Source organism: Pistacia vera, unplaced genomic scaffold (assembly GCF_008641045.1).
Source record: "Pistacia vera cultivar Batoury unplaced genomic scaffold, PisVer_v2 Contig219, whole genome shotgun sequence".
NCBI lineage: Eukaryota > Viridiplantae > Streptophyta > Magnoliopsida > Sapindales > Anacardiaceae > Pistacia > Pistacia vera.
In genome coordinates, this window is record NW_022196023.1 from 122,209 (window position 1) to 137,402 (window position 15,194).

The 15,194-nt window shown below is 38.6% G+C and overlaps 2 protein-coding genes across 2 annotated transcripts; one reads left to right on the forward strand and one right to left on the reverse strand.

Annotated features, from left to right (window-relative positions):
• The first annotated feature begins 315 nt into the window (after window positions 1-315).
• On the forward strand, window positions 316-1,884 carry LOC116130318. Its single transcript, XM_031416065.1, is given in 3 exon segments — window positions 316-904; window positions 995-1,167; window positions 1,578-1,884. Coding segments are annotated over 3 exon segments (894 nt in total). The 5' UTR covers window positions 316-334; the 3' UTR covers window positions 1,729-1,884.
• A 965-nt stretch (window positions 1,885-2,849) lies between these two features.
• Window positions 2,850-5,787, reverse strand: LOC116130324 (equilibrative nucleotide transporter 8-like). Its single transcript, XM_031416072.1, has 2 exons — window positions 5,167-5,787; window positions 2,850-4,382 (listed from the first exon to the last, which is right to left on the reverse strand). Exons 1-2 carry the CDS (start codon window positions 5,660-5,662, stop codon window positions 3,682-3,684), a joined length of 1,197 nt encoding a protein of 398 aa, XP_031271932.1. The 5' UTR covers window positions 5,663-5,787; the 3' UTR covers window positions 2,850-3,681.
• Between the last annotated feature and the right edge of the window lie 9,407 nt (window positions 5,788-15,194).

The following is a 15,194-nucleotide window of genomic DNA, read 5'->3' on the forward strand; positions in this document are numbered from 1 at the left end:
TCAATCTATTTAAAGAAAATTTTTATGTAATATCGAACTTACTGAAAAATAGTAGCCAAGGAAGGCAATAACAGTCAACCAACAACAATGCGTAGAAATCTACAATTAAAGCACGTGAGCCACACAGCGTCATATATACCACTTTGATCCGTTGCGCACTCAACCAACGGCCGAGATCTTAGCCGTACCTTCCTTTCTGTCTTCCTATAAAAATCAACGAGAGCGCGTCTTCTCCCTCAGACCACCAACTCCATACGACTGGAGAGTTGAGATCTTACAGCTCCTCCCAAACTCACTTTCTCTAATTCTCAACCCTTGTGCTTCTTGTAAAAAAATGCTTCTACGAAGCTCTTCAACGCCGATACTGAATTCGTGGATACCAAACGCGAAAGAGTCGTCTTTACCGGAGCTAGAAACACTTCACCAAATACAAAGATCTAAATCCATCACATTAACAGCTTCGTCTCCAACTCCTCAATTTTCTCCTCCACAAAACGATGATTCTTTTAAAATTATGACGAGAGCGCTCTCAGAGACCGATCTTCGAAGCTGTACTGTGCCGCCCTTGCCAAAGAAGAGACTGTCCAACACATTTATCAGTGCAGTGGCAGTCGCGGAGGAAGACGAAATCGGCACGGCGTCTTTGGATTGTAGTTTGTTTTCGAATTCTGGATTAGCGAGTGAAGAGGGTGACGCTCGTGTTATGGTAGGTGGTGGAGTGTACGGTGGTGGCGGGAAGATGTGTGGTGGCGGTGGAAGTGGATCGAACGGTGGAAGTGGAGATGGAAGGTGGGAGTCAAATAATAATGGAAATGATAAAACTGATGTTTATTATCAGAAGATGATCGAAGCTAATCCTGGAAATCCGCTACTTCTTAGTAACTAAGCCAGATATTTGAAAGAGGTAAATGTTAATTCAAGATCATCACTTTAATAATTTAAAAATACAATTGCTTGTTGTTTGTGCTGAGGGGTTTGATGGGTGTGAAAACAGGTTCGCGCGGACTTCGTGAAGGCAGAGGAGTATTGCGGGAGAGCAATTTTGGCAAACCCAAATGATGGAAATGTTTTGTCTATGTATGCGGATTTGATATGGCGGAGTCATAAGGATGCTCCTCGAGCCGAAGCTTATTTTGATCAAGCTGTAAAAGCTACTCCTGATGACTGGTGAGAATCATATTTAAATTTTATAAATCTCTGAATGGTAGTTAATGGGAAAAGAATGGAACCCGATCTTAACCATGGACTATTAATTGGGTACATGTTATACAATTCTTAAAAGAATGGTGACTACAGATTGTAATAATTCTAGATCTCGCGCGGTTAGAGGCTGCTAATTGAGCATAAAGAGAGTTGGTTTTCTTGAAATGATAGTTTATTTATATTTCTTTATGTAAATTATGACGAATCTAAAGTTGTTTTTAAGTCGAGGAAAATGAAGAAACAAAGATTTGTTTGAAACCTGCAGTGGTTGTGATATAAGTCTGACTTGTAACCTTTTCTTATTGTGATTTTTTACCTTCAATTGATTCTAAGAGTCAATGGGTTGACGTTGTTTTATTAATTTGATGGTACAGTTACGTTCTTGCATCATATGCTCGATTTCTTTGGGATGCTGAGGAGGAAGAAGAAGAAGATGAGGAGGGAGAAGATATGACCAAAACAGCAGAACCTATTTATTTCCATGGACTTTCTTCTGGACCTTCTCCAATAGCTGCTGCTTCTTAGATTCTCCACCTGTTGTCTTTCTTGTATCATAGTTTGGACATAACCTTCTGACCTTTGTTTATACCCCCTGTAGATTTCGTTAACCTTTTCCTGGCTTTTGAGACGAGTTGTATTGTTAACCTGTAACTTCTATTTATGTTATTATTCTTCGAGCCATATCATGTAGTAGAATAATAAAAGATAAAAGAGTAAGTTTTCCCACCCAAAATTAGCGAAATGGCATGTTTCCACCGCTAATTTCATTTATTCCAGATTTTCATCCTTGAATTAACAGAAAATTGTTCAGTGTAATGGTTAAGGGGTAAAATAATCATTCCAATACCCCATAATTTCCAACCCATTACACTGCTGACACTGCCATCGGCTGTTCAGCAGGCTCCTCGCTGGTTCGGACCACCAAAATCAGCTGGACTCAGCTACCCATCACCTTTTGAAGGTTGTTTGAGTGTTTTCTAGCCAGATTTGCACCGTTTTCCTGTGACCCGTCTTCACCCATTCGATGGTCGTTTTTGACCTGATCTGGTCGGATTTCGACACCACCGAACCCCCCAAACACTTCTATCTAAATCCTCACATCACGCTCACCAAAACCCCTCTCTATTCCACCCCAGCGCACCCTCAAATCGCTAACCGACGGCCTCTGCACTTGTACGCAAACTCATTGTTTCTCGACCAATTTTCGTCCATTTTGGACACCATGAATTCCCCCCCGTCGCCACCATTCAAACCTCCATCCTCGCCCCTTCTAAACATCAACCTCTTCAGTCGCGTTATGCGACCCCAACCCATTTCCCGATTAGCCATTCACGCAACTGCTCTGGGTTGCTTTGATTTGATTTTTGGAGCTGTTTGAAAATGATTTTACAAGAGTTTTTGTTTGAAGTTTGCTTGGCTATTGATTAGAGTTGATTTGTTGAATTTTAAGAGATCAGATTGTTGAAAAATCGGCTATTTTCGACTCACCCATCAGCACCCACCATCTGTTTGTTAAAAAGCCACAACCAACGGTGGCTGGGTGACAGCAGTGGCTGGGTGGCGATAGCGGCTAGGTGGTGGTGGCAGTGACAATGGCCGGAAGAAGAAGAAGAAGAAGATGGAAGGGCAGTTTGGTAATAATACCCTCTACGTCAGAACTCTGCAATCACTAACCATGCTACTTTAAGGATGAGAACGCGAAATAAATAAAACAGGGTCAAAACTTGCCATATCACTAACAATGAAATGAATTTTTTGTTGAAATTTCTCTCTCCACTGCATCACTACTACAATTTATTCTTGAAATCTTTGCTTTTTGGCAAAGGATTGGCTTTGATATTATTGAAGAACAATAAACACTTATTAAATGCCCAACAATTCTAAATATATCGTACGCCGCCAAGGGTGTCAAATCCAAATTACAGTATCAGACATATATGAAATGCGGTTTCAGAACCACATATTGTTGTAGCTCAAGCTAAGCCTCAGTGGAATTGATTCTCTGTTGATTGTGATTTGAATGCCCGAAGAATTCTTATTGCACATGAATGAAGGGTTTTTCCGTTGACCTTACTCAGTGCACTTCATGTTTTTGTTTTTTTCCCGTTAACTTCCACTATTTATTCATGAAGTTGGAGATGCTTAATTGCTGGATATTTTATGATTTTTGTTTTGCTAACTTCTGCCCGTTTTAATATCGGTATCATTTCATTTGGGCAGGGTACTTTTGCCATTAGCCGTCAAAGAGTACAGATGAAGAACTTGGTAGGATGACATGACAGATTTGAAAAAATCAACAAACTACAGAATTGGAAGTAGTTCATCAATCACACTAATTAGAATTGCCAAATGATTTTTTGTTATTCACTAATGGTTCTTTTTTTTTTTGGGCCTACATGAAGATAATCCAATATCTAATTTAGAAGCCTAATTTCTTCCAAGCCACAGGTGACCATGAGCCTGAGAACTTGTAAAGCTTCAAATAATCCAAAACCAACCAAGAACTGAACCACCAACCAGCCCAATTCCAAGGGACAAAATCATCACAATGGCAGCTATCTCTGCTTCTGTAATAGGCACCAACTTAGGAGTGAGGATCATGACCACACTTGTCAGATACCCATTAGTCAACCCGAGCATGAATGTCAGAGCTAGAAAAGGTGCTTCACTTCTCAACCACTTGGGTCCATGGAGGCAAACAGCAAAAAGTGGATAGAACAAAACCCTGGCAGTGCAAGCCCATGTTGCCTTTTTCACACTCTTCGGAACATATATTGCAGTGAAAGACTTCCCCAAAAAGTCCGAAACATTATAAACCGTGATCAGTAGAACAGGATACCAATCTTGAAGAAGCTTAGATTCCAGGTTTTCAGCAATGAATCCTGGGAAAATTGACAGAGTCACTATGTATGTAAGGAGAACCCCAAAAGCTGGCCACTGAATTTTTCTTGCCACTGTCCAAAACTTTTGCCTCGAAGAAAGTGGATCGTCACTGACACTATGAAGTCCGTAATGATGTTGCATGATTGGTAACTTGTTTAACAAGTAGCAACACAGACAGCAGCATAGCATGACGACTGTGCTGACTATAAAGTAGAAGTGGGCACTTGTTCGAAGACCATGTGAAGTCTGTGGGAGTGATGCTTTTGTAACAATCCTCAAGATGGAAACGAGAACACCTGTTACAAAAAAAAGGGTTCATTAGGACAACAATTACTTGAGTTGAGTTTGACTTGGATTCTTCTAACCTGTCACCTATATTACAGGTTATTTTAGGACAAAAAACTGAAAGCAACTGTCTAAGTGTTCTATTCAGATGATTAAGCAGAGCAGCCAGATGGATTAGTGCAAGGAAAATTATGGCCATTGAAAACAATCTAATGGTTTTATAAGAACATCAAGTCTCTTCAATCATAATATTTATAATAAATTGGTAATTTTGCAACAACATGCGACATCATTTTGGAACTGCTTAGACTTTCTCGGAAGTGATCCAATTATTGTCCAAGAAAGTAAAGATAGTGAGTGATGATTAGAAGAAACATAAAAGGGATCCCATAGCAGGGCATTAAGGGATCTCTCATGCTAACGAAAACAGTGAAAGTGAAAGAAATAGCTTCCGGATTCCTGGTAACATAAATTGTAGGCACTACTTTAATAATTTCGAGCATGCACCTTTAAACTTCTCGCAAAAAGCAAAAGCATGCTCATGTCGTTTAAGGCCATTCTTCCTCAAATTTTGTTTCAACTGATCTAAAAAAGTATGCTTTTTTTTTTTTGGTTCTTCCATTAAAAACTAGTTCTCATCAGCATATTTGCTGACATGGAAATAGATTTATTTTAGTGTGTTTCTATTTTTCTTTAAAGTTCTTAACCTCTTACTGCAGTGTTCATGTATTTGTGGTACATTGAATTAATCAAAAAGAATATGAAAATAGGAACACAAAGAGAAACGTTTTGTACCTGAAGAAGCTGTTCCAGCAAAAACAGCTTGCATATACTCTTTTGGAAGTTTCCCAGCCGATCCTATCAAGCTTCCACCTATTAAGCCATCAGCTAAACCACAGATCACAACTGATGCCACTGTCACACCATATGCTCCATTTGTCCCGCTGTCGCTCCAAGCTCGGTCTATAATTGGAGGCACCACTAGAGAGAGAACAAACATGGAAAGCCCCAAGTTCATTCTCAATCTATAATTCAGCTTGGAACTCCACCCACCTCTGCTCACCACTAAAACTAGAACAAGTAATGAAGAAGTCATGTAAGCCACAGAGAAAACCTTTTCAACATGCCTAGCTGGATAGAGACTACCAAAGTAATCAACTGCTGTTATAAAAACATTCCAAGGAAGCAAATTCCCTGCACCAAGAAGGAAATGGATTATATAAGCAATCTTGTAGGTGTCTCTTGGCTCAGGTCGATCTGTAACACTCTTCACAGCTTCCATTTTTTGCATTCTTGCATAAACAGTGTTGGTTAAAATTTCAGCTTTATTTTAGCGGCGACATGTACATATTGAATTGACTAGATGATTAGAAAGGCATAAACAAGCTGAGCTGATAAAAGAGATCGAACTAGCTAACTGGGGGGCTAAGCTTGTGAAAAACCACAACTTATATTGATATATATATATATATATATGCAATAACTTGGTTCAAAATATGATGACTAAATTAATCTAGCAAACACTAAACCAGCTTAAAGTAAGTCGGGAGCTGACAGCTCAACTTACTAGGACCATAGATTTGATTGATGGGTTCGGATTTGGAATCAATGAGGCGTGATGGATGGTGAAAAAATGAAGTGGGTGGGGACGGAAATGGATGGGCGGTGTTAGAAGTAGCTTTTGATTCATTCAATTGCTACACATGCTGGCATTGTCCAGTTTGCTAGAACCTTAGCAGAACTGAGCTAGTTACTGGCGAATATCTTTATCCCTGATTTAATGGTTGTACTTGCGTCCATTAAGGGTCAGGCCACTGATATTTGTCCAACTTACGTATGCATAATATGATTATGAAAAAACCAATATTCTCACAATCCATTATCTTCATTGATGAAATGCAAATGGTCAAAATTATTGATGATGGTTAGGAGGATTGAGCGGCAAGCTTCATCAAAAGTACTACTTGTTCTTGTGATTGATAATGGTGGTGAGAAATAAAAGAAGAGTTCCTCTCAAGGAGAACAAGAAGTGGTGTAGCCATTGGTTAACCATTGATCCGCGTGCAGAACTTGATTCTCTGCTGTAATATCAAAGAGATGTTGATTTGAACTTGAGAGAGGTTGTTCATTCCCTATTTGACATGTGTCTTTTCTGTTATTCGTTTCTCACTTTATATTGTATTTAGCAATTAACCACCAACCATTGCGAGCTCAGTGTTGTTCAGACTTTAGAGACAGAGGTGACCCAAAACTAGCATGCCTTCACAGGAAAGGTTAGGCAAGTACAAATTTAGCATAAATTTTTATGGTGAAGCTGCATTATTGTACTTGTACATTTCAACTAGTTGATGGGAACAAATTAAGACATGAGTGGCCGTGCGTATGTCCATATTGTGTGGCATTACAAAGCACCTTCCACCTGAAAACAACTCAGCCCGCCTATTGCAGCCTCTGTCATCCACTTCACTTTCATGAAGCTAATTTATGATCAAATATTTAAGCTTTGCTCTCACAATTTTTTTTTTTTTTTGGTAGTCTGGGTGTCTGGGCTAGCTTGCGTACATGTCAATTAATCTTTGAGGTTCATTGAACACTCTACAACCTCAAAAGACCAGGTAAGCCATAATATTATTGTAGTAGGTGGTCCCAAGGTTTGAACCCAGAAACTCAAGGAATAAAGCAAACTTTTTTGACTATCAGGCTGACGTCTTAGGGTTTTTTATGTACAATTTCAGCTCTTTGATTCCTGTTTTTTTTTTTTTTTTTTTGTAATTAAGCTCAAAATAGAAAAATAAAAAGAATGTACAAAAAGACCTATAAAGATGGTCAGCCAACCATAAGACAAACTCTTGAGATAGAATCAAAAACCAAAGTCTAACCAAGATAAAAAAGCTACAGAAAACACTATCTCCCAATGCACATCCTACCACAAATCAATTATATGCAATTTCAGGTCTTTGATTCCTAATTGCATGAATCTAAGATTCTTGTAACAAGTGATTAATAAGAGTAACGTTAGACATTTTGTGGCAGGCCAAACCAAAAGGAATTATAGTGCATTTGAGAGTTCAGTTATTTCAATAAATAAATAAATAAAATATGGTACCATAAGAAAGTATTGTAAATCCCTCATAGATCTTATTAAAGTAAATAAAATTGGGTTTTTAAAATGTGTTGTAATCTTAAAAACAGTTGAAACATTTTAGAAGAAGCACTGATACATTTGAAAAGAGTTTTCCAACTATTTTCTGAGTTTAACCTAAAAAGATACACTTAACCGTAAATTGAAGTGGTAACGTACCGTCTTTTTTTTTCCTGAGTATGACAGAGATGATGATGCCAAATTAAATATATAAAGAAAAATAAAATCAAAATTGAAGGAAAAAGGAATAATTTAAAAGTATAGTCGTTTTCTCTTATAGGGACCTACGATGTGTCGGTTGATATTTCCTTTTCGGTTTTGGAAGCTTTTGGTTCTTGTCTCTGTTATTAGTTATCAAAGTTTTCCTGCAAAACCCCGTAATGATATGAATCTGAATCACTTCACCATGAAGTTTGGTAATCAAATCTCCGACTGAAATAAATCTTTTATAATAAATTAGGCTGAATGACATGCACCCACCATTGTTTATCGTAAAAACTATTTGGTGCTTAAAAAGTTTGGAAATGATAAACACCCACTTTTCGTTAAATTCTGTTAGTGAATTCTGTCTGTTGAAGGACAATGTGATAATTTTCTATTTAGCCACAAAAAAAGCAAACAAGTGGTGGACGTTTTCAAATCCATAAAATTTTTGGTCGCCAGCAGTAGGGAAATGGCTAGGTAAATCTTACAATCAGTCACCAATAAGCCTAGACTCCAACAGTTGGTTGCTAGGCAGATTGAGAGTTGATGCAGCAAAAGGTCGAACAAGTGGTGGGCGACAATGAAGCAGCAAGTTGGAGTGATGGGGGAGCGGCCGGCGACCAAGTAAAAATACCACAACAGCAACACAAACACTTCTAAACAGCCACACCCCATCAAACACCAGAAAACCAGCAAAACGCAAAAGAAAAGGCTGCAAAACGCGACTGTCTCGCGGCGACAAATGCAGGTCATGGGCGGCAAACAGCGAGTGGAGAGTGCTAGTGGAGGAATGGGTTTTGAAGAGGAGAGTCGGGTTGCTCAAGATCAACAATTATTTACCCCAAATAATAATAGTAAGAAGAAAAAGGAAGAAGAAGAAGAAGAAGAACTCTTAAACATTAAGATTAAAAAGCATATTATCAATTAAGTAATCTTGATTTTACAAAGATATGAATGAAAGAATGGAGGACGAAAATCCTGTATTCACTAACTCTAATTCCTATGTGTTGGATGATGGCTTGAAACGCTGTCGTATTAGAACTTAAATGGAACAACGTCGTTTTGATCCAAACTGAAGAAACAATCCTGAGCGTTGATGAAGAGAAGATCCAACGGCTGAAATTTAACCTTAATGTCAACCATATAAAAGCAGAGTTATTTTGGCATTTTGTACGCAGTATTCATTTTTGTAAATGTCTCTCTTCTTCATTAAACACCATTTTGAGTCTGTTAGGGTTTCAATCTAGGTTGAGTGAATCTTGTAACTTGTTGATTGAGTGACTTGGTCAGGTCATTCTCGGTGTATTGTATACGCTGTTTATAGGGATTCGAAGGGTGTAATCTCTAGGGTGAGTTACGAGTTGAAGAAGGGTTATTGAGGGGTTTGTGTTGCTGTGTGTAATCTGTAATCTTGATAGTGATTTAGTGCAGCGAGCTCGTGTGTTTCCCGAGTTCAACGTGGACGTAGCTTGCTCAAATATAGAGCAAGTGAACCACGGTAAAATTCCGGTTGTTCTTGTGTGTGTGATTTGTGATTCTTGATTGTGATCTTTTTGTTATTTGGTTGATTCTTGTGTGAGTGGTTATAACAGTGGTATCAGAGCCATTTCTTAGAAATTAGGGTTTCGTGAAATTAGGGTTTTGTAAAATTAGGGTTTTTGGAAATTAGGGCTTTTCGAAACTGTGATTCCTTCTAGTCTCCAATAGGATCTAGGGAGTCAAATCTTGGCTAAGTTTAAAGGTATATAGGCTGGAAACCAGTAAACGCCTTAAAAACTGCCTAGCAGTAATTGACAACTTCTGGTGTAACAACGCCGCATACCTTCTTAAGTTCTTTTTTTTTTCTTACCATTATAGTATAATGAGTACTACTCGTATGGAGATCTCCCAATATGATGGGAAGATTGATTTTGGGAGTTGGAAGAAAAAGATGAAAGCATTGCTTTCTCACAATAAGGTTGCCATCGCACTGGAAGAGGACTCCGAAAAGTGGCCAGAGGAGAAGTTGAAAAAGAAAGAGGAGATCAATGAGGAGGCGTACAATCTGATAATCATGAATCTGTCCGACAGCATCCTCAGGAAGGTAGATGGAATTGAATCATCGATTGAACTTTGGGGTAAACTCACTACCTTGTATGCTTTGCAATCTGCCCCCAACCTAGCTTTTTTAAAGGGGCCTTTATTCTCTTATAAAATGGATAGTGCTAAGAGTATAGATGAAAACCTAGACGAGTTTCTGAAAATGACCTTGGTCCTAAAAAGGACAGACCAAGCTTTAGGAGAAACCAACCTAGTCATGATTCTATTGAATTCCTTGACTGATGACTACCAGGTAGTCAAGAATGCCCTACAGTACTCGGGTATTGTACCAAATCTTGACCTAATAACAGCAGGACTTAAGGCCAGAGAATTAGAATTGAAAACTCAGAAACGAAATGGCACAAATCTGTTTGTTAAGAGTAGACTAGAACCTAGTCAAACTGGTAAAGGAAATCAGAATAATCAAGGGGCTAGAAATAAGAAAAAATGGAAGGGCAGTAACAAGCATAGAGGAGAGTATAGAAAATGCTTCTTTTGTAATAAAACTGGGCATATTAAAAAGAATTGTTTTGAGTGGATTAAAAAACAAAAACAAGGGAATACTGAGAATAACCTAGCCACTACTAGAAACCTGGTATAGGAACCTGAAGTACTTACTGTGTCAATGAATGACACTGGTGAAGAGTGGGTGCTGGACTCAGGCTGTTCATTTCACATGAGTCCTAGGAGAGACTGGTTCCAGGAATTTGAAAATGTTGAAAATGAAACTGTTTACATGGGAAACAATAATGCATGTAGAGTAAAAGGGATAGGCACTGTGACTCTAAGGGCTAACAATGGAAAAATGGTAAAACTAACTAGGATTAGGTACATACCAGAACTTAAAAGAAATTTGATATCCCTTGGCACCTTAGATGAATCAGGATGTTGTTATAAAGCAGAACATGGATGCTTGAACATATATAGAGATAACAACCTGATACTGAAAGGAGAGAAAAGAAATGACCTTTATATTCTTTATGGGAACCATTCCCAAAACTGCTTTAATTATGTGATTACTTCTACTAACTTGTCCAATACAGAAAAGTGGCACTTAGATTAGGCCATATGAGTCAAAAAGGCATGGACATTCTGAAGCATAAAGGGCAGTTTGGTAAGGACAAGACTACACCCCTCCAATACTGTGAGAATTGTGTTTTAGGGAAACAGCATAGAAATAGTTTCACCAAGGGGACACACCTAGCCACTAGTCCACTAGAATACATATACTCTGACCTTTGGGGACTTGGAAAAGTGAAATCTTATGGAGGGAATAATTACTTTATGTCTCTGGTGGATGACTACAGCCGCAAGGTGTGGGTGTACTTATTGAAAACCAAAGATTAGGCTCTAGCTAGGTTTAAGGACTGGAAAACCCTAGTAGAGAACCAAATAGGAAAAAAGGTGAAGGTTCTTAGAACAGACAATGGGCTGGAATTCTGTAACCAAGAATTTGACAAGTTTTGTTGTGACCAAGGGGTTTTAAGACATAGGATAGTAACCTATACCCCACAACAGAATGGAGTGGCAAAACGAATGAATAGAACCCTCATTGATAAAGTTAGGTGCCTGTTAATAACCTCTAAACTCCCCACCTCCTTTTAGGGAGAAGCCCTTACAACAGCAACATACCTGGTAAATAGGAGTCTATCTATTGCAATAAACCTAAAGAGCCCTGAGGAAATGTGGACTGGTAGAGTCCCAGCTCTAAGCCACCTAAGAGTTTTTGGGTGTGCAGCTTATGCACACACCACAGGAAGAAAATTGGAACCAAGGTCAACCAAGTGCATATTCTTGGGGTATCAAGAAGGGACCAAAGGTTATAGACTTTGGGATAGAGATTCTCCAGGGGTTAGAATCATTGTGAGCAGAGATGTGGTATTCAATGAAGGAGTCTTTCCTTGTAAGGAAACTAGAACTAGAACTGACCCTATTTCAAGTTCAGATGATCCCTTTACCCAACCTGAAGTTACACCAATTGAGGTGGAGCTTCTTGCTCAAACTCAAACCAGCCAAGAAACTGAAGCTGTTACTGAACATGGAAGAGAAACTGGACAAACTTATCCAGAACATGAGGATGAGATAGAAACAGCAGATGACATTGAGATTCAACCTGAAAACTTGCAAGACTACCAGCTTGCAAGAGACAGAACCAGAAGACAAGTAAGGGCACCTACAAGATATTCCTATGCTGATCTAATATATACTGCCCTCCTTGCAGGTACTGAAGTACAAAGAAGAGAACTAAAAACCTATGAGGAAGCCATGCAGACAAAGGAAATAAACCAATGGAAGGCTTTTATGGAAGCTAAAATGAAGTCCTTGGAGGTGAACAGAACTTGGAAACTTGTACCAAAGCCTAAGGACCAGAAACTTGTATAATGCAAGTGGCTGTTCAAACTAAAGGAAGGTATCACTGAAAAGGATCCCCTCAAGTATAAGGCTAGACTAGTAGCCAAGGGTTTCACCCAAAGAGAGGGAATAAACTTCAATGAAGTCTTTTCCCCAGTAGTTAAGTACAAAACCATAAGGCTCATGCTGTCCATAGTAGCCCACCAGGATCTAGAGCTTGAATAATTAGATGTTATAACTGCATTCCTACATGGAGATCTTGAGGAAGAGATCTACATGAGCCAACCCTTAGGTTTCATAGATAAAAAGGCCCCTAACCATGTCTGCCTACTGCTGAAATCTTTATATGGTCTAAAGCAATCCCCTAGGCAATGGTATAAGAGGTTTGACACCTTTATAGTAAGTATAGGATTCACTAGGAGTAAGTATGACAGTTGTTTCTACTTAGCTGTTTTGGATGAAATACCTATTTACTTACTGCTGTATGTAGATGACATGTTACTGATAAGCAAATCAAAGCCTCTAATCTGTGTGTTAAAGAATAAACTGAATGCTAAATTTGAAATGAAAGACCTAGGGGATGCTAGGAAGATTTTAGGCATGCAAATTGATAGAAACAGAAGTAAATGCGAACTGAAAATTCACCTGTGCTCATGCCTACATAAGTTAGTAGAAAAATTTGGAATGTCAGGGACCAAAACTGTCTCAATGCCTTTAGCTAACCATTTCACATTAAGCAAGGCTCAATGCCCTAATACTGATGCTGAGTTAATTAAAATGGAGATCATACCCTATGCAAATGTAATTGGATCCTTGATGTATGCTATGATTAGTACTAGGCTTGACTTATCATTTGTGATATCATTGTTGAGTAGATTTATGTCCAATCCTGGTATGGAACATTGGACAGCCCTGAAGTGGGTACTCAAATATGTTAATGGCTCTTTAAATGTGGGACTGGAATACTGTAAAAGATCTGCCTCACTTGAGCTGGCTGGTTTTGTAGACTCTGATTTTGTAGATGACAAGGACACTAAGAAGTCAACCACTACATATTACTTTACCTTGGGGGGCAACTGCATCAGCTAGAAGTCACAATTACAGCCTATAGTTGCACTATCAACAACTGAGGCCGAATATATGGCTGTAGATGATGTATTTAAGAAGGCAATTTGGCTCAAAGGGATTCTGAGTGAAGCAAACTTGTCTGAACTGAAGCCAACCATTTTTTTTCAGATAGTCAAAGTGCAATACACCTGAGTAAAAATCCAGTGTACCATGAGCGAACCAAAAACATAGATGTTCGCTATCACTTTGTGAGAGATCTGATCACTAGGGAGGAGATAGCTCTTAATAAGGTTCCTACTGAGCACAATCCAGCAGACATGGGTACGAAGATTGTTACACTTGCTAAGTTCAAGCATTGCTTGAACCTGCTGTGCATTCAATAAGCAAGTTTAACAAAAGAACCATGAAGGACTCACTAAATGCAAGCTGCACTAGCACAGGGGCTGTTTTTCAACCCATCAAGGTGGAGATTGTTGGATGATGGCTTGAAACGCTGTCGTATTAGAACTTAAATGGAACGACGTCATTTTGATCCAAACTGAAGAAACAATCCTGAGCGTTGATGAAGAGAAGATCCAACGGCTGGAATTTAACCCTAATGTCAACCATATAAAAGCAGAGTTATTTTGGCATTTTGTACGCAGTATTCATTTTTGTAAATCTCTCTCTTCTTTGTTAAACACCATTTTGAGTCTGTTAGGGTTTCAATCTAGGTTGAGTGAATCTTGTAACTTGTTGATTGAGTGACTGGGTCAGGTCATTCTGGGTGTATTGTATACGCTGTTTGTAGGGATTCGAAGGGTTTAATCTCTAGGGTGAGTTATGGGTTGAAGAAGGGTTATTGAGGGGTTTGTGTTGCTGTGTGTAATCTATAATCTTGACAGTGATTTAGTGCAACGAGCTCGTGTGTTTCCCGAGTTCAACGTGGACGTAGCTTGCTCAAATATAAAGCAAGTGAACCACGGTAAAATTCCGGTTGTTCTTATGTGTGTGATTTGTGATTCTTGATTATGATCTTTTTGTTATTTGGTTGATTCTTGTGTGAGTGGTTATAACACTATGAATCAACTAAATTCCCTTAAACAAGTAAAAACTCTTCACTTGAGAGAGAATATGTTTGTAGCTCTTCAATAAAAAAGGCATCAGCTTCTTCAACAATAATAAGCAGAAAACTGAATCAATAGGAGACGATTGTCTCAAAACAGTTGAGTCCATCCAACTCTGGAGCAAATGTAGCCTTCCCAAAACTCAGTTTGATGAAGATGGACCCACTTGCTTTTTCTCCATGTGGGAAGTTTTATTCACCCTTGTAGAATCCTTCAACTCCGACTACATGTTGTTAACCTTCTTGGTTACAAAAAGAAAAAGAAGCCCTCACCTTCTGCCTAAAGAATTCAGCACAGAAAGCATCAAAGCTGTTGAACATCGAATTCATGGTTGCTAGAGAGACTTGATTTTGATTGAATATTTCTAAAACCGATTTTTCAAATCCGGTTGGGGATGGAGGAGGATGGTGATGGGAGGTGAGATCAACAGAAAAGGTAAAGGAAAAAGGAAAGAAAGTCGGCAAGAATGCCAGTGGCAACGGTTGCTTTGAAGAAGAAAGGTGGAAGATAGGGAGTTGATGGAAGAAATGTGAGTTTGACTGAAGAAGAAAGGGATAAAATAAAATAATTATCCTTTATCTATTTTTGAATTTACCACACTGTCCTTCAATTGACAGAATTCACTAACATAACCTGACGGAGAGCAAGTGTTTGTCATTTCCAAACTTTTTGGGTATCAAATTGTCTTTATGACAAACTATGGGTGGGTGCATGTCATTCAGCCTAATAAATTACTTTCTTATTTTCTCTTTTTGAATTTATTTTACCTTGTAGACCTTCATAATATTCATGGGTGCGTTTGGCTACCTATTTCTACTCATATTCCTAATCCTATTCTCCAAATATTGTTTGGCACATTATTCCAGAAATAT